This window comes from Paralichthys olivaceus, chromosome 17 (assembly GCF_024713975.1).
Source record: "Paralichthys olivaceus isolate ysfri-2021 chromosome 17, ASM2471397v2, whole genome shotgun sequence".
Classification (NCBI taxonomy): domain Eukaryota; kingdom Metazoa; phylum Chordata; class Actinopteri; order Pleuronectiformes; family Paralichthyidae; genus Paralichthys; species Paralichthys olivaceus.
The window spans coordinates 5,321,832-5,345,152 of record NC_091109.1 but is presented as its reverse complement, the minus strand read 5'-3'; the positions used below and the strand labels follow the sequence as shown (position 1 = coordinate 5,345,152).

The 23,321-nt window shown below is 43.3% G+C and overlaps 3 protein-coding genes and 3 non-coding genes across 8 annotated transcripts in view; 5 read left to right on the top strand and 1 right to left on the bottom strand.

Moving 5' to 3' along the window:
* stau2 (staufen double-stranded RNA binding protein 2) overlaps positions 1-2,311 on the top strand; it is an 81,482-nt gene extending 79,171 nt beyond the window's left edge. The window contains exon 15 of one of the 2 annotated variants that reach the window (XR_002202734.2): positions 691-815. Coding sequence is in view for 1 of the 2 variants with exons in the window: in XM_020087621.2 (XP_019943180.2) it covers positions 691-726 (36 nt within the window). In the remaining variant the exon portion in view is untranslated. Of the gene's footprint in view, positions 1-690 lie in introns of both variants that reach the window. The other variant, XM_020087621.2, reaches the window with a different exon arrangement.
* Positions 2,312-7,096: 4,785 nt separating this feature from the next.
* rdh10a (retinol dehydrogenase 10a) lies at positions 7,097-18,964 on the bottom strand. The gene is made up of 6 exons (XM_020087814.2): positions 17,584-18,964; positions 17,096-17,331; positions 10,853-10,951; positions 9,648-9,793; positions 8,792-8,923; positions 7,097-8,675 (listed from the first exon to the last, which is right to left on the bottom strand). The coding sequence occupies exons 1-6, from the start codon at positions 17,867-17,869 to the stop codon at positions 8,552-8,554; spliced, it is 1,023 nt and encodes a 340-aa protein (XP_019943373.1). The 5' UTR covers positions 17,870-18,964; the 3' UTR covers positions 7,097-8,551.
* Positions 18,965-19,518: 554 nt separating this feature from the next.
* rpl7 (ribosomal protein L7) lies at positions 19,519-23,115 on the top strand. Of its 2 annotated transcripts, none has more exons than XM_020087800.2 (7): positions 19,519-19,657; positions 20,152-20,251; positions 20,349-20,515; positions 21,037-21,174; positions 22,008-22,117; positions 22,566-22,781; positions 23,075-23,115. In XM_020087800.2, the coding sequence occupies exons 1-6, from the start codon at positions 19,644-19,646 to the stop codon at positions 22,772-22,774; spliced, it is 738 nt and encodes a 245-aa protein (XP_019943359.1). In that variant the 5' UTR covers positions 19,519-19,643; the 3' UTR covers positions 22,775-22,781; positions 23,075-23,115. The 2 variants fall into 2 exon arrangements, with proteins under 2 accessions (XP_019943359.1, XP_069368132.1); XM_069512031.1 differs by having other exon boundaries at positions 19,624-19,913.
* On the top strand, positions 21,283-21,374 carry LOC138405352 (small nucleolar SNORD12/SNORD106). The gene has a single exon (XR_011239066.1). It is a non-coding gene; the product is annotated as a small nucleolar SNORD12/SNORD106 (small nucleolar RNA).
* On the top strand, positions 22,359-22,448 carry LOC138405353 (small nucleolar SNORD12/SNORD106). Its single transcript, XR_011239067.1, has one exon. It is a non-coding gene; the product is annotated as a small nucleolar SNORD12/SNORD106 (small nucleolar RNA).
* Positions 22,829-22,921, top strand: LOC138405347 (small nucleolar SNORD12/SNORD106). The gene has a single exon (XR_011239061.1). It is a non-coding gene; the product is annotated as a small nucleolar SNORD12/SNORD106 (small nucleolar RNA).
* Positions 23,116-23,321: the final 206 nt, after the last annotated feature.

Genomic DNA, 23,321 nt, shown 5'->3' with positions numbered 1-23,321 from the left:
TGGGAAACGTTAAGGCACGGGTGTTCTCTTGCAGCCCAGCGTCTCATTTAGAGCGAAAGAGCAATGGAACAAAGAGAGGAAAGAGCCTTTTAACAACTTCATTTACGTCAGAGGAGAGGGCAAATATGACAGCAATTACACTTTCACCTGAGCAGTTAATCACTTGTTTCTCACCCTAGTCTTTACTCTCTTGGGCTCCATCCATTCAGTCACATTTTCATTTGAATACGCATCAGCTCTGCTACGGATACAGCTGGTGTCCACTCTGCTCATATGGATGTAGCCTGGAATACAGTCATTCACCAAGGCCTTGCCTTTCGTCCATTCTTGGTCATTCAGCCTCAGATTATTATAGTTATCAGTATGGAAATTGGCTTTTTCTTTCTTCCCATGCAGCTGCTTTTCTTGTGACTGCACCCCCCACACACTATCACTCCGTTTTGATAAAAGCACAGCTGATCAGGTAGTGTGAAACAGAGTGAGGTCAAGGGCTTGTTAAGTGTCTGGAGTCGCGGCTGTCCCACTTTCGTTTTTTCTCTCCTCTAAGTTTTCTTTTTGCGAGAATCTCCTATCTTGTTTGGAAAGAACTGGAACAAATTACCCAGAGTGGGACTGATAACTCACAACATTGCTCCAATTTAGTCCTTGGACGGAATCCGCCCCTAACTGAGTTTCATCTGTCTTTTTCAGACCAGTGAACCATGTGGGAGGGAGGACGGACATTAAACAGACTAACTCAGGCACCACCACTCAGGTCTGCAAGGATTCAAAGGCTGTCGTCAAGGAGCTGACATCCCCGACCCCCCCCCCCCTCCTTTCGGCATACACAAACCTAACAAACCCACCCCTACCTTCCCACCCTTCTCCCTGATCTCCCATAACCTGCAGCAACAAACTACCCCCCACTACTCCACACTACCCCCCCACCCACCCATCCCACCCTCTCTTACCTCTCCACGTCTACCCCTTTACCCCACGATCGCCACTGTATCCTGCAAAACCTGTCGCCATGCAATAGGGTGGATGTGCACCGAGAAATGACCGACTAAAACACCATTACCTGAGTCTATGTGAAGACAACGCTATCTTAACACGTTTATCGCTGATTTCAGTCAAAATTTAGAGACAAAAAAATAAAATAAGTGAAATACAAACTAATGAGATAAATGCATGGTACTGTATGAAAATCATGGGAAATCCAAAGTGATAGACACGTTTCCCTTTGGTTAAATGTCTGTTGGTATGGTTAAACAAATATGTACATCATGCCATTGAAATACAACCGAAACATTTTAGGGGAGAAACCAACTTGCGTACAGTAGCTTATTTTTTCGGGGGTATTATGTTTCGTTTCCTTTTTCTTTTTTTTTTTTTCTTTTTGTTATTTTATTAACCTAACAATGCTTGAGTACTGTATTTAAAATTAACCAATGCCAGTGCTGTGAAAGTTGTAGTTGTTGTCTTCATATATAGTCACCCAGCTTACCTTGTATGCTGACATAAAAAAGAGTTCATCTATCTATATGGATGTGTATGACTTGCAAGAGTATCATATTCCGAAAAATAACCGAGAAAAGTTTTTTCATGTGGACAAAACGGACAAAACTGGTGTTAGCAGTAATCAGTAGACGTGCTGACCGGCCCAGGAGTGAAGGTTGGACCAACGTTTAGTTCCTGAAGGGTCTGCCTGTCCTTTTTTAACATGACCCCCACCCCCCTCCACACACACACTGGCATAGCATCACTGGAGCATCACCTGACCAACGGCGAAGACCGAGGGGACGACACAGTTGTACTTTTTAACTAGATAAAAGAAAAAAAAGAGGCCAGTTGCATCGACAGTGGCTCGTCTTTCGCACATTCTCTCAACGCCAGTAAACTTTTAACGTAGAGTCCAAACTCCACAGAGTTTTGTACGGCCTGCATGTCCTCCAGTGGAGAAAAAAAAAAAAGAAAAAGTCCTCTCCGTTCCAGTGATTTTGTGTCAGTGGATCTCCCCTCCTCTCTCCCTCCCTCTCCCCGTCCCACAGTTTTGTCGATCACATCTACACCCATTGTGTGTGTTGTATTGACCCACTGAGGCATCAACTGGGTGCTTTTAACGCCTGCATTCTGGAGTGCACCTCTGCAGAGGAGAGAGGGAGCCTGCGTCCGAGCCGCAGACTCCCCTCCCCTGAAGAAGGGCACTGTATGAATCACTTTGTTCACTGACATTGAGGATGTGTCTTCTTCTTTGCTGTGAGTGCAATGTGTAATAAGGCTGTTTCTGTTATTGAAATGCAGTAAAAACACCTCAGTTCATGTGGATAAACTGTGTCACGCCTCTTTCTTCTACAAGTGTCAAAACAAACATCTCTGAATAATGAACACTGTTTCATCTCGTCATAATTTTGCACCTATTCTAAAGACACAAGCTGAATTAAAGTAGGTGAAAATGAGGAACCATGTGATGACAGTAGCTGTAGCACGGTGTTGGATATTAAAGTCTGAAGGGGTGCTAACTCCACAATCTGTACAATGTGAAATAATCCTCAAAAGTCCACTGATGTGCTTTTTCCAGTATTTACAACCACATCATCTGCAAACTCTGGAAAATATCTGGACCCGATAATCTGGACACTGTCTGAAAACGTTTAGTCAAACTGAGATTTAATTCAAATGACCAAATGATAAATCTCAAATATTTTCTTAAATACATTCACCTCAACACAGAAATCCTATCTTATGTATTTGTGTTTTACTTGTTGGAAGCATGTCTTAATGCATTCTGTCAACAAATGAATCATAAATAATATAAAAAGGATGAACGATTGTGCTTTTAACAAACCAACAGTCTCCAAATCCTGTCGCAACACATGATCATCTACTGCTTTATCTAAATCTGGAGCAAATACAATTTTACTTAACTGATGAACTCTGATGAAATGAACGCATCTGCCACCCCAGCTCAACATGGTTTTTTATATCCGTAATATCTTCCACTTCTTAAGTCAGAAATCTGTGGATGTTCAGTATTTTCTTTATTGCTGCAGCAAATCGTGTGAAAAGACCAAAAACCAATAACATGTCTCATGATACTTTATCACTCTCCCACCATGTGTGTGGCTCACAGCTCAGGCCCTTTGCTTTTCAACAGTGTTGTTTCATGTGAATGTTCATGAAAGAGGAGGACGTGCTGGGGACTGTTATAAACCATGGATTCACACCCTCAAGTGACTTTACAACGATTCTGCAAACACTCATACATTGATCAAGATCCTCATGTCATTCTCTGAGAAATCAGTGAAAATGTCAAAAATGACTCATCTTGCAATGTTAAAGGATCCTGGATCTGGATCTGCGCCAAAATTGAATGGGTTGGCCAATGTCCTAAGAAAATTGGTTTAGTAGTTTTGGTGTCATCCTGCTGACATTCAAACGGAGGTGATAAATGACACAACCAAGGTTTATTGTAATTGTCATCCAGCACAATGGTGCGGCTCACTGATTTGTTTTTGTCAATAAAGACGGCCTGTGGCACAGAGGTGATATCAGACCTTGGCTACACTTGACAACAGTAGAGATTATATAATATAAGTGGATTTATTATGCACGTTGTTCAATATGTACATAGTTAAATGGCACAAAATAACAGATCGCTGTCTGAGGACAAAAGCTTTTTCATCTTGTCCTTCGCTGTTTGATGAATGAATAGTTACATTATTCCTAACGCCATGTCATTCTGTTAATTTACACTGGAGACAAACCTCATGCTGTAATTCTTGTCGTCACATAGGGAAAGAAAAGCTCGCTCTATTTCCTAAGCGGAGAGACTTAATCTTTACCTTTCAGCTGGTCTGATAGCTCATGATGTGTGCGCTCTCTCCTTATCTCTGACATTCTTCTGTTGAATCACTCCATCACCTTTACTCACCTCCTGCCTGCACTACCTGTGCCGTCCTCCGTTCTCTGCATCACCCAACCCAACCCCGCTCCCTCTCCCATTAGCGAGATGAATGAGCAACCGGGCGCTCTAATTGGGCTCTCCGCTGACTAATGGACTCAGCTGGCAGCTACATCTGCTCAGCCCGCCGAGGAGGAGCGCCAAGGCCGTTCACACGCATTAGCTGGAGATCTCTATTCCAGAAGCTTGTTCAGGTAGCGTGCGGACCAGCTTGAGGCCGCCTTACACCCATGATGAATTGCCTCGCTCTGACCGACCAATATGGGAATTGAACCTTACCGCCCAAAATAGAACAAAATCAATGGGGCTGTGGAGCTCGTCGGTGCAAAGCAAAAGCAAATGCTGGAGTCATTGATTTTTCCATCTGAATTATGTCCCATCAACCCTTGAACCCCTGAAGTCCTCTAAATTACAGCTGTACTAACAGGAGGATAAAAGAGTGAGAGGAATCCGATAGATACTGATCAATGTCCAAGCATTGATGTGAGCCAAAACTCCTAATAGTTTTCTTTCTTTGATGAGTGAAAAGGATTTTTTGGGCCTGTTAATAGCAGTGTTTTTCCAGCTCTGTGCAGTTCTAACAGTAGCTGGAAGAGGCTGCAGTCGGTGCTGATTGCTTCTGTACACAGAGGGATCGAAACTGTCAGTACAACTCTCCCTCATATTAGAACTAATCTCCCACTGAGCAACTTTATCCAGCCCTGATTAGTCATGGCATAGGAGCGCTGCGTACTGAGGGGCCGAAGCTCTGACATCTCCGCGCTTCCCCCCGTAATGCTTCGTGGAGGCTGGCGAGGAGCTGATCACAGCGAGCAGTCGTCTGGAGGATGGGTGTATTCACCGCCGCTGTAATCGGTTTGTTATGTGGAGAGATGAGTGTCTGCTGTCACACGTGTGGAGGATCGCTGTAACTCCCTGTTCCATGTTCTCTGTTTGACATCCAGCAGCTCGAGGAGGTTTTTTTACAGATAAAAAATTAGATCAGTGAATTAGTTCAGTTCCAACAGATGAATAATTCTACTTTGTTCCTGTGAATAATTTCCTCATGCTGTTAACTAATGAACATATTCATTGTCAGATTAGTGTATTTTCTGTGTGGTCGGAGCTTCAGCAGCTCCCGACAGCTTCTAATCTGTTTATGGTTTTATAAATCTCCGTTTTTGGTATTAAAGGGAAATAATCTCCTGACGTTCTCTGGAGGGGCTGTGTGTGACAACGCAAATGTCCAAGTGAGAGGCTCTGGACTTTCTCCGGAGTTTCTCCTGCCGGTCCACCTGTAAAAACTCCAAACAATGTCTCAGTGAGCCCGTGTGAGAAGCTCCAGATCCTCCGCAGGATTCACTGCAAGCACGTTAATGACATTTTCAACATTTCAAAACTGAAAATCAAAAACAATACAAGTATCTCAGGATGAAAAAGTGATGCATGTGAAGACGCCAACGAAGAGAGTCAAGAGAGTTTTTGGTGTCGATGTGATGGAAACAAAAACATGTGATCAAGTAATATTCATCTACACATTTACAAACATGGTACCCAGGTTGGAAAATACCGTACTCCCTCAGGTCTGAGACAGGACTCACAGTGTTTGGAGACGTGGCTGTTTGCATGACCCTAACTGAGATACACAAAGTTCAAACCTTCAGGCTCGAGGCTCATGATCTTAACATTCCTCAAATGTTCTGCAGATGAGAGGGAAAAACCCAGAACTGTGTGTGTGTGTTTTTATTTGTTAGATTCATTTTTCTGTTGAGCATCAGAACACAAACAGGAAGATGTTTCTGAGGAGGAGATAAATCTTCTTTTATTGGTATGAAAATTAATCGTATTAAAATTAAAAAATTTATTTTTCTCATCGTAACTTTACTCTGATGTCCGAGCTTCTCTCTCCTCGTGATGTCTGTAAAGAGTTTGACAATAAATTCCTGTTTTCACATCCATCTGCACCTGAGCCCACATTTAATCAACTCCACAATTTTGTGAATTTACTAGTTTGTCATCCATGAGGAAAGTTTGAGGTGGAAACCTTAAACCTCAAGTGCATACACACTGACAATACATTTTTTCAATAAGTATAGATATACAGTATATACACTCATTGACTTTTACGCTGCACTTCAGGTCACTGAAAGATCTTCTGACAAATAGGCCCCATGAGACACAAAGCACAAACAACTCAGCAGTTGGAGCATGTGAGTCCAAATAGAGCTCATGACATCTTAATGTAATACTTTGTTGACGCCAATTAGGAAACTTTGCTTTCCTTTTCTCTCTCCCTTGCTTTCCTATGGGGAAGTAAAAGCTGCAGATCAGCTCCTGTTTAAACTGTGAGAATCTCACGGTTCATGCTCGGAGACGTCTCTGCAGGGGTGGGATGTAACTAAGTTTATGTTTTTCATGCATCAGGTGCTTTTTGCTTTTGCTCCACGGATCAGCCTTACATCTTCACATTTGTTATCTCCACCAAGGAAGTAGTTTGTCACGGTTTTCTGTTTGTTTGTTGGCAAAACTACAGAGGAGAAACGTGGTGGCACGATGTGGTATGAGTCAGGAAAGAACACATTGAATTTAAATGCAGATCTGGATAAAGGGTCGGACTTTCACTTTCTTTAATATTGCTAGATTTTTTCAACATTTCCACTGAACTGTCACAGAATAATTCCGTTTTATTTTATTTTATGTTCAGGCGACAGATATTTATTGAGTGTGTGCCATTTGGTGCAGATCGAAATAGAGATCCAGATCTGTTGGGAATTGGGGGAGATACGCAATTAGTACCACCACCGTACTATTTTTGTACATTGAGAAGTAACAATGGGGGAATTACTCCATTGATCCAAAGCTGACCTGTAACCCACAGCATGCAACTTCTGATAACCTTTGACATCTGACTTTCTGTGAGCTTGCATGACTATCAGACTCTTGAGTAATTATTTTCTTCTGCAAGGAAATTTCACCAGAATTACAGAAGATCCTTTTTCCGTTCACTCACTGTGCTGATTCACAGACCTCAGAATAACAAGTGTGAGGGAGTTTCTGCCAAGTGATTACTTCATTTCTGTGAAACGACAAACTTCCTAAATGCAAATTCATCTCAAGGAAAACATGGTTACGTAAAACCAGCTGCGGTTTCACAGGTAGTAACAACACACCAGGTAATAATCTAAATCACTTTATTAATTTAAGTTAGGTAGAGACACTAAACATTGGAACCACATTTGCTCTGCTGTGGAGCAGTCTTCAGAAAATTACAAAAAAAAAAAAAAAAGTCATGTCATACTATCAAAAAAAAATGAAGAGGTAGAGAATTTAGGCTCATCACTGTGACTGAAGGAATGACGCCTATTGGAATGTAGTTGAAATTCAAAAACTCTCGTCGTCCCAAACAAAAGGTATATAAAATATTTATAAATCAAATATGGTGGAGACAGTCATTTCGGGGGGAACTTGGGGTATTCACAACATTTAAGCATTTACATTTCACTTTAACTGTACAAGGTGGACGATGGACAGGAGTGTTAAAGTGTTACTTTGGAAAGGATAATAGAAAGCTAGTGTCTTTAATATATTTCCCTCAACCACACATCAGTATGGGGACAGCGGAGTTACAGCCTTTGTCGGGTTATTTCTTTTTTTCTTAATGAAATAATATTGGTAACATAAATTTACAATATAAACAACCACAGATCTGGAAAAAATCAAGACGAATGAGAGAAATGACAATGTATTTCCTCTCAGGTTCTCCCACAGTACATTCTGAATGCATCAGACATGCTTGCTCGACCTCAACTCCCACGTCCACTTTATATTTGAGAGGTTGGTCGTTAAAGACCTGAAATAAGAAGGACCTCTGACAGAAACACTGGTGAGTCCCATTACACTGGAAACTCCTGTGAAGATTTCACTCAGCCACAGTCTGGCCATTTTACGTCCCATTTGGAATGACTTCATTTTCAACATATGCTACGTGTCTGTAACTTAAGTAACAAAAACATGGTTTAACAAGTTTAATTGTGAAATAATTATTTTGCTTTATTTTAGATGGCACAGGCTATAATCAGCTGTGAACTGCTTCCTAGCTGAGGGGAGAAAGAGCCTCTGTGTGTGTGTGTGTGTGTGTGTGTGTGTGTGTGTGGGGGGGGGGGGGTTGTGTAGTTTGACTCGCTGCATTGGCAAAAAAACTGAAATTACAGTGCATGTCTACAAAAATAAAATAAAAGTGAAAAAAACAAGATTCTTACTGTTTGTACAGTAACATACTGTATATTTCCACAATGACACTAGATAAGGCTGGTGACTACATTATGTAAATAGTTAATTATTGGATATCTTTTCTGTATGATTTCAAAACTAGTGACATAATATATAGATGTTGGTTTCTTTAAACAAACTTAAAAAAAGACAGAACAAAGTCAAATAAATCCTTTGTGTAGTACACAGCTTTCTTTGTTCCAGAGGAACAATATGGTAAACCTTTGCATTTGCTCAATGCAAGTGCACCAGTCTAGATTCAGTCTTTTTCTTCTTCCTTCCCCCATTTTCATCCTCAGTGGTTGTTTCCTCATGCCTGCACACTTATGTGCCCCTGTTCGTTTTTGCAAACAGCGCCCCCTAGATTCCATTCTTCGCCTCGTTGTTGTTCATGGCCTCCTTTCTTTGAGCTAGGAAGGGGTACATGCACTTGTCGGCACCGAGGAACCGATACATGCACACGATGGCCTCGAAGGGCAGGATGCTGCGAGGAAAGGGCAGAGGTCAGATTAGTGACACAGGTTAAAACACATGCTATTTACTGAGGGAGGAAACAGGACGAGGTAAAAAGGGGACGTTAGACTGTCAGAGGCTGCTCACCTTTTCATGAAGTTGACCATATAGACGATGCGAGGTGTACAGATCATGGGCTGGTCAGTGAGGATGGCTCTCATGGCCTGTTTAACGCAGAACTCTGGCTTCAGGGGAGGTAGGAAAGGCTCAATCTCCTTCCTGAGAGGAGAGAAAAGTAAGGATCAGTGGAAAAGGAGTTTTGGGCTTTTTGTGTATTTATCTGTGTTTTTCAACAGGATTACACATAAACATCAGCACGGATTTCAACAAAACTTGGAGGAAGGTTGTGCTATTTTTTTTGTTATTTAGGGGACTGATTGATATGTGCAATTTGGAGCAGAGATCCACGTAAAAATCAGGATCCAGTGACTTTAAATGTGATTTCATAGAGGGCATGTGGCGGAGGTAGACACGCTGTTCTAATTAACACTTTGGAATTCACTTTTAAAAGAGTGACAATTGCAACAAGCTTTAGCCAATTATGAGAAAGGTGATAATGGTGAAACAGGATGTGAACAGTAACAGTAATTGCTCCGAGTGCTGGACAGTAATGCCGCCCGCTGACTGTAGCCATCAAACAAAGTGAAGGCTATTAGAGAAGCAGAGGAGGGGTGAGGTGGGGGGGGCAGGTGCACCTGTTGTGGAGGTTCTCTCCTGGGAAAGTCGCCCTCTTTGTTTAAGCAGATCGCTGACCAGAGGAGTTTATAATACTATGTGTGTGTGTAACAAAAACACAAACCGTCAGCTGCAGCTTTGAAGTTCAAAAGGTGCTTGTGAAGCAATTTTATGTGGTGAAAATTACAGATGACAAACTCCAACCAGGTGCAAAGAAAGAGCTGCAGGTACAGACAATTACACCAGGCAGCGTTGTATGAAAACCAACCTTATCCTGCAGCCTTTGAACATCCCGGTGTCGACCAGGTACGGGCACACCAGCGTCATGTTGATGCCATCCTTCTCCGAGGCCTTCAGCTCGTGGCTCAACGATTCGTGGAACCCAATGGCACCGAACTTACTGGCGCAGTAATCCTGAGGGATGATGGCAAAAGAGAGAGAGAGAGAGAGAACAGGTTAATCCTGTAAAACGCTGCCCCTGCCTGCGCCCAGGAACCACAGAGAACATTATCACACATGCCCCGTGGGCACAGAGGTCTCTCCTTGCCGTTAATGACACAGCCACAAAAACCCCGAGCGAGCCCGTCTGCCGTTCTACTGTTTCATTAGCATTCTTCTCCTGTGCATCAGGAGACTGCTCAGCTTGGTGGGAAGGGTTTGATGTGGTTCGCTGCGGAAATAATCTTTTTAAAAAAAAGAAGGGCTGAGCAAACACAGATGCACGTCAATAAACACGGGGAGGATAAAGAGATGAACTGTGCCCACATGACAAGCGAGGGCTTTGGTTCCCTGAAATTAATGTGCTCATCTGAAACCATTCAAGGCATTTCTGCGAGGCATAATCGCTTAACAAAAACTGACTACACTTCAGTCCCTTTGAGGGGGACTTAATCATTATGGATGAATGTTTTTACAAAAAAAGCACATGTGCAGCTATAAAAACAAAAGGCGAGGGAGCAGTCGTCTCTGCAGATCGTCTGAAACTCTTCGCTGAAATGAGAGCTACCCGTTTACTCACTCTGTGGTTATAGAGATAAATGAGCCCAGTAATATGCATTAAAATAATCTGTGGTGGGGAAGAGGAATAAAAAAAACTATAGGAAGGAAAAGCAAACGTTTATCCGATGAAAGCTGCTGTGAGCTGAATACTGAGCGAGCATCAAGTTGTTCACAAAGCAGTGATGAAGATGTCTCTGTCCCTCGGGGAGCTGTCAGCTCATTCTGGCCCTGGGGCAAGAGCCCATTAGGGGCCCCACACCCCCACGGCTGCAGATAGAGGAAACTATAAGAGGCTCCCCAATGCTCATCTGTGTCCCTTAATTTAACGGGTGGAGGGACAACCAGAGAAAAGGGGCCTAACCTCCCCCCGGCTCAGTGTGCAAGCTGGCATGCCGACGCTCTTGGAGAAAAAAGCACTGGTTTTGGATGGTGGGAACGATGGGATGTGTATGTGTTGTTGTGTATGATACTAACCTCCACTCCAGCTGTGCTGAATAAACCCAGAGAGCTGGCAACCGTCACAATATGACCATGATTCAGCTCCAGCATCTTGGGGAGAAACGCCTTGGTGGTCTGAGGGAAGGACAGAAGAGACAGAAGGGCAGAGGGAAAAAAGAAGAAGGTTAGTTCACTTGTGCAGTTTGTCTGTGCCAAAGCCCTTTGATCGTCTCTGCCTCCCTCTTGTTCTTCTCCGTTTCTGCCTCTTCTCCATGGTGATTCAGAGAGAGGCGTTTGAATGAGAATTCATAACAGACACAAAAAAAACTGAGCGCTGGAGGTGAAGCATTTAAACGTATAAAAAAACGACACAAGTTTCTGTCTTTGTGGCAGGTGTGAATAAGAGAAGAGGAGGATGGGGGTTTTCCCTCTACAGGTGTGTGTGCTGCGGTACAATCTGTTCTTTTCCCACACAGATCTGGTGCCCGTCGTCAGGCCTGGCTCTAAAGAGCTGGTGACAACACCAATCATAGGCCTCCGTTCACTCAGCACTTCCAACAATACAATTCAGCCTATCGTCTGCCCCGAGCAGCAGTCAGTCGAACAATCTGTGGTGAGACGAGGCCAGAGATGAAAGGGTTTCACCGGAGCGCCACGTGAGAGCCAGAGTGGTTCCACCCGCCTGTCCAATGGGAGTTGGCGAGGTGGTGAGAAGAGCAACACCAGGGAGGAGATGCAGAGAAAAGATGCTCAGCGGTTGCAGCGGATTAACCTATGGATCCATTCCTCAAGTCTGCCTGTCTGCTGACTCTGGAGCTGCCCTGGACACAGCATGAGCCAATCAGCAGGTGTGACATGTGACGGCCATGATAGGAACTGACCAATCACTCTCCCACTAGGAGGTCTACAAACAACCGGCAGGCCTTTTGTTAGGAGCTGAGCTGGAGCTATTCAAGTCAGATGTGCGCTGCCATGGTGAGGACCAATACACACAGGCTGCACCGCTTTTTAATGTCAGAGGTTAGAAAAACACAGAGGGCACCTTTAAATTAAACCACTGACAGAATTAGCTGATAAATTGAGAATGAATCAATGCCCAGTTTGCAGGGTGCAATGTAAAATGTGACTCCTTTGAATTTGTATGTAACACTGGGAAAATTGGGGTCAGCTTTTATTACTTCTGATAGTTTCCAGTGATTTTGTGGTTCTGTACATGAAAAGGTAACAGTTTCAGAGGTTGGTACCGTGTGGAAGCTTTGCCAGAGAAATGATTCAGCCTCCTTTGTAAACATTTGCTGGAGGGGAGCACAGAGCCAGAGAGGGAGAGCATGGTACCAGGTAGTACAGCCATGAAACCACTGGCAGGGGAGGAAAAGCCTCATTAAAACTGCACCCAGAGATTAACTGCATTGGACCTACTGACTTCTAGTGCATCCCCTGTCTTCCTGCTTGTTTTGTGCAATAAATGAAACTCTTACACAACAAGTCAAATCCACGCAGAGGAAGCCTGGTTTGAAGGCAGATGACTTCATCGTGTTGGAGCTTTATTCTATAACCAGGTACAGTATAACTGATCTGACTCAGCTCCAAACATCTGCTATTTTCCTGAACATACATTTCGAAGTTGCTGCAATATTCATCTCATCAAATGATGGGGCCCAAGGAGAGGGAGCGGAGGCCTCAGCGAGCCAGAATGGCAGTGGGATGAGGGAGAGAGAGTTGCGTGCAAATGAAGCATTAACTTAAGATATGCCCGTACCTGTTCTGAGCCAAGGTTTCCCACTCCCACAGCAACGTTCAGAGCGCAGGGAACAACTCGATTTGGCGCAGCACACTACGACTGAAGCCAACACTTAGATGCAACAAGACAAGTTTGCTGAGTGGTCTGAAAATAACTGGAGCTGATGGAGGAGAGCCCGAGGACATGGCTAAACGTGTCCGACCGTCCAGTCTCTCTCCCACCCTCCAACGATGTCCTGCTTCTCATGGCAGCTCTGGCATGTGGGTATGACCTCCTCTGACCTCTCAGACACAAAATGTGTGAAGGCAACCAGGGGCTCGTGTCTTACATCAAGAGCTGCTGTAATTGGGTCTCAACGCTCCCTTGTTCCGCTAAATTACCCGCTGACACAGCCGGGCCTCCTTGGCCTATGTGGGGGTGCCCTGCCCGCTGCACCCCCTAATTGGTGTGTGCCCCCAGGAGCATTTAAGCCACACAAAGCTCCATGCAGCTGGGGTGTCAGGCTGTATTAGTGCAAGCGTCTGACCAACAGGAATATGAACAAAATATTGGCCTTTGCGTCGGACCAGATGGCCATTTAATTGGGCTGACTTCTCCCTGAACAAGAGAACGAGGGAGGGAGAGAGAAAAATGTCTCTTCTGATCCTGCAACAGATCATGGAATTTGAGTGGGTTGGGGTTAGTGGTCGTCAGGGACGATGGATGCAGGCTGGTCATGTTGCAGTGGCCATGCTACAGTCAGCCGGACACTGCTGCAGTCAACTACACCCCCCCGACAACTGTGCAACAAGCATCAAATTTACCTCGAAAGCAACATCAATAGTTGAGGGAGTCAATAAGTGGCGTCAATACAGGACAAACACCACAAGTCCCAGGATCCAATATAATGACTCATTAAAACTAAATAAGACACAAAAACCTAAAATAATTCACATAAAATGTTTCTGAACATTTCAGGTTCTGGTCATTTGGTCAAGTAGTACACCCCCCCCAAACAGACGACTCTCTTTGAATAAGGCTTCACAGATTAAAGTCCTCAGGCAATCAGGCCTTGGCCACAAGAGCTCTGGCTTGTGAATGTTTCATTTGAGGAGCTTTTGATTCTTTTGACCGGTTTCAGTTGCTTTGTAAGACTCAATTCTTCTGTGAATTTGAAACATCTAATGTTAATTTAATGTTTTTTTCTATGGTCTACAGATTTGGCTGGAACCGATTTTTGGTATGAATATATGTGATGAAGGTTGATAGTGATAAATAGTAAAATACCTCAAGAACAGAACTCAGAACTGCATTTTAAATTTTAATTTTAACTTTAATTTTAGTTGATATTTTGGCAAGACAACTGAATTTGTGATTTGATTTAATTTCCCTCTTTCATTAATTCTGTCCCAATTTGAATTGAATGAATCGCTCATATAAACTATTTCAATAACTGATCATTCTTTGACTCCAGCCTTTCAAACTTGGGGATTTGATTTTCTTCTCCCTATGATGAAACCGAATATCTTAATGTCGACTAAGACTGAATCCCATCCCTCGAAGTATAACAGGTATGTGCTCAGGGTGAGACCCAATACATGAGTAGTCATGGCTCGCTCCACTCGGGGGTACAGGTGCGCTGGGCCTGAGGAGGGGCCCATATAAAACCAGTCAAGTAGGACCCTTCTGCCTGGCTGCCTCCTTTCTCTGGATACAGCAGGAATGCGGCCTTCGGAACTTGGCTCCTGTCGCCTGGCATCTTGTCAAGTTGATCCACAGACAAGAAACCAATTGTCAGATAAAGTGGGTCAGCAGTAGCTTACCATTACTCTCTCGCCTCGTTTGCGGATGGGACGGCACTGCCTTCCTTCCTCTTTTCTTTCCCTTTGCTCTTTTCCCGCCATGTCACCGTCACGGCGCGATGCGCTTTCATGCCATCACGTGCAAGAGAGGTGGGATCTCAACGAGGAGGATGAACTAATGCTCATTGTTCATCAACCACCTGTTGGGTAACCAGCTCAAGATGCTGAGGAGGATTTCCTCTCATGTCATTCCACTGAGACACACACAAATCCAAAAAAAAAAAAAAACTTAACTCCGGTGGAAATGACATCCTCGCATGACTCAAAACTGAGACCCGTCAAAAATTGCCAGCTGGACTAATCAAGAGCGTCAGGCAAATTCAATGTGATGACCCCCCTGTCTCATAAAAACCTAAAGGGAGCGAGAGACTGAATCATAATTGTTCCGTGTGTGTGTGTGTGTGTGTGTGTGTGTGTGTGTGTGTGTGTGTGTGTGTGTGTGTGTGTGTGTGTGTGTGTGTGTGGCAGAGCTGGCCTCCGTGACTCCAATGCAGCTGCACCCACTGCCTCCAAATCAGATTGGGAGGAGTCAGAGGGGCCTGTGGAAGGAGGACAGAAGAAGTGTGGGGTCTGAGACACACACACACACACACACACACACAAGATTATCACTCTTTTCCTGCTCATGTCCATCCCTGCCCTATTCCCAAATGAAAACTTACAGAGAATACAATCTTTTCTCCTCCTTCATCTGGACTCAGACTTTGCTTATTTTAAACTCAGTGGTGCATTTCAGATGTCAGCAGCTTTGAACCTGCTGTTATGATGTGTTTGAGAAACTTCTACTTTTGGGAAATGTCATTATCTGGCTGGGATTAAAGCTGGGCGGAGGGGTTTTTGCAAGTTGACAGATCTTCTCTAATGTCTCCCTTAATGGCTAAAGTCATGATGATGTTTTGCCAAAACGTGACACTGGAGAAGCTGAATAAGATGAACACAATGAAAAGAATGAATTTCAACCTTTGCACATCCACTGCTAATGAATATAAATATAGGGTAGTGAAAGCTTAACAGCAGCAGGAGGAGCAGTGAAGAAAGCAAACTTGCAATGACACTTGTAAATGTAATCTTTGTCTAATGGTTTAAAAAACATTGTGTATTCATTTTGTAAAAAGTTTTTACACCCAATAAACAGGGTTTAAACTTCACTTCAAGGCCTAAACTGTTTGTTGATTCATAAACCACAATTTAACAATAAAGAACCTGCGGTGTGAAAACTTTAAATCGAAAGGTTTGTGTAAGGCACCACCTGCATGCAGTGAGAAACTGTCCCATGTTTGTGTAAGACAGGGAAGTGGACAGGTCCCTGTTAGTCTAAGCTCTATTCATGTAGCTTGTGTCTTTAATGAACCACATCCTCCATACTGGCTGTCGCCATTCATTAAGTGCTTCTTTCATCTGCCTCACCCCCCTCTTCACTCCTAAAGAAACCACGCTCGCCACAGAATATGGGCGAACACAAACACAGACCTCTATTAAGAAATCCCAAATCTGCCACCCAGCCACTGGACCCTGACTCCAAATCCTGGGTGTAAAAGAACGTGGGGATGGCCAGCAGAGAGGCGCGTCAGTGGCTGAATGGAGCGTCCATTAAAAATCGGAGGAAACACACAACCTGAGTGACTGACAACACAAGAGATTTGCATGCTCAATTAGTGAGCCTCACAATCACCGTGGTTTCATGGTATCATCGTGAATGCAGCCAAAGTCTCAAAATTATCTGCTTCACTTGATGTGTTGCTTAATGTATTGTGACAAAGATGAAATGGTCAATTCAGAGGGATGCAAATAGGCGAAGGACACATTCCCAATTCTAAAAATCTACTCCACCACAGATCTTTAAACCAATGTGTTAAAAAAAAAAAACTTTAACAGGTGTTGCAGCCAAGCAAACCAATCAATCAATCCTCATTACTGGGTTAGTCCTTCTTGGAGGAGAGGGGCTTAAATGCATCACGACCGACACTCAATCCCACCAGTGACGTTGGTCTACAATTGATTTCTAAATGCTGTGGCAATCGTCGTCTCTCCACACCTCCACAATGGGCTTATTTAGCCCCTGGCGCAGCATACGCTTATCTCAAGTGCAACACATTCACTCCATCAGGTCCTCATAGCCTTTCAGATACGTATTCACACTGAAAAAATAAATGAAAGTAAATCTGATACACAATAAATCACTCCCTGCCAACGAAATGTGGTCAGCGGTGGATGAGAGACAGACCCAAACCTTGTACAGGAGACCCCCCCCCTCCTCCTCCTCCTCTCTCTGCTTCATTCAAGGAAGTTAATTTGTGCGGCAAAAAGAGAGGAGAAGGAAGGGCTGACATACCAGAGGGATCATCAGTGATCTGGAGCTGCCAAAGAGCAGCAATGGCAAAAGACTTTAAGGGAGCCAAACCCGTGACTCTCCTCTGGCAGAATTAAACAAAGCAGAGCTGGAGTATGAACACACCAGCCAACTATTTATGGTCATATTTCCTCAATACTTGGGGAACACACACACACACACAGAGATCTGATTCCTGAATTAGTTTGGCACACACAAGGATGAGATTGTGAACAGGGTGGAAACATTCCTGTGAACCTGGCATCACAGCAAACACAGAGGCAGATCAAACCATCACACTTTAATCCCCAATCTCCAACAGTCACATACAGATTTACTCTTATTTTACCTCGAGTGCTTCAACTCACCCAGAAGTGCGCGTGGCAGTTGACCACCATGGTGCGCTCGATCAGCTCATCGGGACACTCCAGGAGGTGGTGGCCAGAGACGACTCCGGCGTTGTTGATGAGTATGTCCACCTCGCCCACCTCTCGACGCACCTTCTCGGCTGTGGAATACACACTCTCCCGCTTCCCGACGTCACACGCGTAGGTATAGACCTGCGGCTGGAAAGGGGGGACCTCCTCTACACCTCCAATGGGTCCTGCAGGGATGGAGAGAGTGATGTGATCAATGGAAGAGGAAGAAGTTATTCGAAGGACCTTTTTTTTTTTTTTTTTTAAATATTGGCATTTTGTTTGATGTTAATCAAATTATCAAGGGACTGTTGCACAGTTTTAGAGACAAATTGAACAAAAAAGAAGGAGGCGTGAGACTTATAAGCAATTTCGCCATCCGTGCGTAAAACCTGCACACATCCAAAACGCTGCAAATACACAATAAAAGCCCCACTCACCGTCTTTCGTAATGGGAGTGTCCAGTTCGTGGTAAATCTGCCGCACCATCTCCGCCGTTTCCTCGTTGCTCTGGCTGTTTATGTCCCACAACACGAGTATCGCTCGTCTCCGGGCGAACTCCTTGGCGAAGAGCCGACCGAGGCCGCTGCCGGCGCCGGTGATCACGCACACCTGTCCCGCCACGCTCTTCTCCTTGGGCCGCACCACCCACTTGGCCCCGGCGGTCACAAACGCCCAGAGCACTTTGAGGATGACCACGAAGAACTCCGCGATGATGATCATCATCTTTCACCGAGATCTCGAATTCAACTCAAGCAGAGAAAAGAAAGAGCAGCGAGGAGAGGCGCGCGGGGGGAGAGAGAGCTTCACCTCCTGCAACCTGTTTGCGGCGGAGAAGTGCGGTTAAACTTGGATCGCGGCGCACACAGGGAAACGCAATCGTGGCGCAAAACAGCACCGCAACATAAAGAGTGGAAAGGAGCAGTAGAGATGCGGCTGAGTCAGAGTCCAGTCGCCTCCAAGACGCACGTCTGCAGCCACAGAGTCAACACGAGCAGCTACTATGAACTGTGCCTCCTACTTCCTCTGCTGCTCCTTCACTCATCTCATCCTCAGCCGCATCTCACTCGCTATTTATTCAGTCCACCCATCAGCGCTGGACCCAATAGGACTGAGACTTGAGCGCCTGGTGCATTCATCACACTCAGAGGTGATGTAACCTGGAGGATTTTACCTAACACTGCTGTTTTCACCAAAGTCAGTGGAAGATCAGAGACACTCGTTTTTTTTCATATGTAAAAGCTGCTGCTTCTTCTTTCTGCTTTGGATTTTGTTCTAAAATAAAGATATTAGTAATCAGAAAATGGCCCATGTGTCAGATTATAATACAGCGTGAGATCTTGTCTTAATCTTTATTTCTATAATAGGTAGGATTTGGGATTAGGATTTAAGAAACATTTAAATTATTAGATTATGAAAGCACAATTTGAAACAGGAAATTAAGATCAGAGCAAATCCTTCAAAGAAAATCAAAATGATCAAAATCATTTGAGATGTTTTTGATAACATCTACTTGATGTAAATTGGAAACTGAAAACACATCAAGGCTATTTTCTATCATCGTGTGTGTGTGTATGTGTGGCAGCCTTTGTGCATGGCTTTGCCCATGTTTGGTGTGAGGGGGAGGGTCAGAATTTTGCAGGTCCTTTCTGATGTAAGCTGATGTGATTATTGTTCTATTATTCAGTGGAAGACACTGCATTTAAAACAAAGTAATGACCCGGCATTAAATGTTGCATGTGCAAACTAAAAGTATAAGTGAAGATGAGAGTATATTTACAAATAGAGGAGAAATATTGAAATAAAGTAAAAAGTATGTGGAAAAAACAGTACTTTTACTTCACTTTGGACTGAAAATAGCTCATATAACCAAACTCCCACATATATTTGGACTTTGAATCAAAGCCAGTGCAGCAACACACTATGTTATGATTGTATAACCTCGCTGAGCATCACATTGTCTGGGTTTTACAACCTGAAGGTGTTTTCTCTTCTCTCCTCGGATCCTGCAGAGAAAAACTTTACCTCCACACGCTCCTTCATTCTGGGCTTTCAAACGACACGTGTGCGCCCCCTACTGGTTCAACGAGTCCAGTGCCATCATGGAAAAGGGAAAGTTTAACGCAGCAAACGTGCATTCAAAATATCTTATTATCAAAACACGTAAATGTGCGAACCAGTGCCGGAAAGTGACTTTTAACTTTACGGTAATGTTGAACTTGTAACAACACTTTAAAAATAAAAAAGTGAAACAAAATAAAACTTACCGAGAGGTGACACTGTAAGTTTTAAGGCAATATGTCCAACAACACACTATAGGGATTTGACGCCATGAATTATATCATTTTATTTGTTTATTTTAGAACATTTCGCTGAGATTGTGTTTAGCTCGCTGAAGCTTCACGCTCTAATCAGGCAATTGGACGGACAGCCACCCGGGGTCCTCAATCCTTTAACGCGGACATGCGCACAGGAATATTCCTCTTTCTCGGTGGACGCAATGGCGGACGCAGAGTGAGTGTTTGTCTCTGAATAGAAATCTAAGCACATCCGCTGTTAACATGTCGATCTTTGTCCATTTTACCTCCTGGATGAATAGTTTAGTTTCCCTGCATCATGCTCAGGGCGGTATTGTTGAGGATTGTGGGATTGTTACCGATATTATGGCGACTTCATGTGTAGCCAGATAGTCAGAGTACAACATGGCTGTCCCTGTAGCCCCCGTGCTACTTAGAAATGGCTAGTTTCAATGCTAATGATGTGAACCAAGGTAGGAACTAACCGCTAAATGTTAATTAATTTGTGTTTGTTAATGATTTTTAGTCATGTAAAGTAATCTATAGAGTGGTTAACTCAGCGTGTATGGCAGCCGGCTAGTTACAGGCTAACAAGCTAGCAGCTACAAGCGGAGACAATGTGTTTCGTCAGTAATTATAAATACCTTTGTTTTTATTTGGGTTAGTTTTGTGCTTACGAAAGAGTCGCTGAGTTTTCTATGTCTTCGACAGAAAAAAGGTTCCGGCGGTCCCTGAGAGCCTTTTGAAAAGGCGAAAGGCCTTCGCCACCATGAAGGCCATCCGTATCAAGAAGATGCTGGCTGAGAAAAAAGTAGGTCCGAAGACATGAGAAATGAGCTCTGTAAAGACCTGATGCACGTGTATTAACAAGGCTCGGTCTCACTGAAGATGTGCACGTGTATCCACAGGCCCGCAAAGTGACCAGGAAGCTGATTTACAAGAGGGCTGAGAAGTACCACAAGGAGTACAGGCAGATGTACCGACGTGAGGTCCGTCTGTCCCGTACTGCTCGCAAAGTGGGAAACTACTATGTCCCAGCCGAACCCAAACTGGCCTTTGTCATCAGGATCAGAGGGTGAGTTGAGTTCACTGTGTGGGAACACAACTGTCCCGGTTGAGCACAACGTTGTTAGCAACATTTACATGGATTACTGAGGGTATAACTGAGTATGATTCAAATATTATATTATTGAGTGAAGTTCATCCTGAAATCCTGTTGCTTTTATGGCAATATCATGCAAGCTACATGTGTAAAAGTAGTTTTAGTTACTCAGTAAAGTAGCATGACAGTGATGGCGTCTTAAAGACTGTTTAAAACTCTCAACATGCTTTTTATGTCAGTGAGGACTTAATTGTGAGTTGGTGTTCAAAACATTCATTCAGTAACTCCTCAATGGGGTTAACACTGCAATCCATGTGAATGTTGTGCTGTGGCTCTCGTGGTTAATGATGTATTCTCTTTCCCCGACTGATCGACTATGGTGATTCATGTCTTAAATAAGCCAATTATAATCTGAAACCACACATAAAGCTGTGATTTGACAGAACTCTGACACTGAATCATGCTAATCACATCACACTTCATGTGTTTTCCAGTATCAATGGCGTCAGCCCCAAAGTCCGCAAAGTTCTGCAGCTGCTCCGTCTGCGCCAGATCTTCAACGGTGTGTTCGTCAAGTTGAACAAGGCTTCAATCAACATGCTGAGGATCGCCGAGCCGTACATTGCTTGGGGGTAAGACATTGTCTGTTGGATGCAAATGAACACGTTTTCATTTTGAGTGCACACTAGAATCAGGATTAAAAACATGAATATTGATCATGGAACTGATTGCCTGTCTGGAATGTGGTTAATGATGCTCAACTTTTTTCCCCATCTTATCGACCCTGGTGAATTTCGACTGAAAATAAGCCAATTTTGTCTGAAACCACATTTCATGACTTTAATAGATTGTAACAGTATTACACCTATATTTGCAATATTAAGTTAAGCTGTTCTCACAATGGAGCAAAGCCACAATTATGAAAAGCATTTGTAGTATTTGTTTTAAATATACACATCCCTAAAGGAGGGTATAGTTTATTGACCTGTTGGTATCAAAAGAGATGTGAATGTCTGATGCTACTAGTTGTGCTGTGACATGAAATTAACAGACCGTTAATACCTAAGGTTCATAGTTTTATGGTGATTGCTTCGTACATGAATTCATTCACTGCCATGATTTGTGTGTCACCTGAAGTCTTTCAAAGCTCATTCATTACATCCAATCTGAGTGTTGAGAGCACCAAACGTTTGTTTTTAACCATTCTTTCATTGAAAGATGATTTGAGTTTGTCTACTCATCTCACTGATGCTGATAGAGCTTCATATTTTCAGTAAATGTCTAATTGTTATGTTATGCAGCTGGTCAGTGACACTGTAAAATTAGAGTTTGAAAATCATTCCATTTCTTAATGATTTGCTTATGTTTTAGTGTTGCTTGTTTAGATCCCATGTTGTTGTGAAATGCATTTATCAGCTTGATTTGAACTCATTTCAAATTGTTTGTGACCCACTTACACCCCCAGCTACCCCAACCTGAAGTCTGTCCGTGAGCTCATCTACAAACGTGGCCATGGCAGAATGAGGAAACAGCGCATCGCCCTCACAGACAACGCTCTGGTGGAGAAGGCTCTCGGTATGGCATTGTTTTAACATTCACAAAAATGTTATTCTGCATAGGTCTATGTTGAGGTGCTTTTTAGAAGAAAACCCATGAAACATAAGAATAACATGAGGTCATGAACAAGGCTATCATGAAATGTTATATGCTTTTGTTTGTGTAGCTATATCAGAGACTAAGCCATCATGTGTTATAAGTACATGCAGGGTGAACTGTTGCATAGCCTTAACATGTACGATACACTAAGGCACAGCTGCATGTGGTTAATGATGCACACTTTTTTCCCCGTCTTATCGACTCTGGTGAGAAAACTGAAAACTAAGCCAGTTTGGTCTGAAACCACATGTCAGTCTGACCTTACATCAGGATCTTCTTTATATTCAATTTAAATCTGAAGAATGAGTTATTTGAAAAATAATTTGTTCAGTTACACATCTAACACTCAAGTATTTTTTTTCTGCAGGCAAATATGGCATCATCTGTGTTGAGGACCTCATCCATGAGATTTACACAGTTGGCAAGAACTTCAAGCCCGCCAACAACTTCCTGTGGCCCTTCAAACTGTCGTCACCCCGTGGTGGTATGAACAAGAAGACCACACACTTTGTGGAGGGAGGAGATGCCGGCAACAGGGAGGATCAGATCAACAGAATGGTCAGGAGGATGAACTAAATTTATGGTGAGTTCAAGGAACATGTGCAGGTGTTGACAGTAGGAATGTCTTTAGATGTGGTTAATGATGCATATTCTTTTTTCCCCATCTTATCGACTATGGTGAAAACCTGCTGAAATTAAGCCAAAAATGTCTGAAACCACATCTGAAGCCATTAAGCATCAAATCACTCACTACAAATGCAAGACAGTGAAGATGCATTGCAAGATCAAATCTAATTTTGTTCAACTTTCATTTTAAAACATCTGGAATAAAAGTGGTCATGATTAGTTTTTAATGGTGACTTATTTCTCTTTCAGGTTTTCAAAGGACTCATTGTACAATAAAAACGTTGAGAAAACCCACTTTTGTAAAGTTTGATTATTCCTTTAATGCATATCTTTATTTGGTTTATTTTTCCTGCTAAATGGTAATAAAATGACAAGAAGGCGATAACATGCAGATCACATGATCATTGCATATAAAAATGTGCTGGGGAATATAGTGGAGGAATTCATAATCTAAAATGATCCTGTCTGTTAGCCTCATCCTCCATATGAGCCAAAT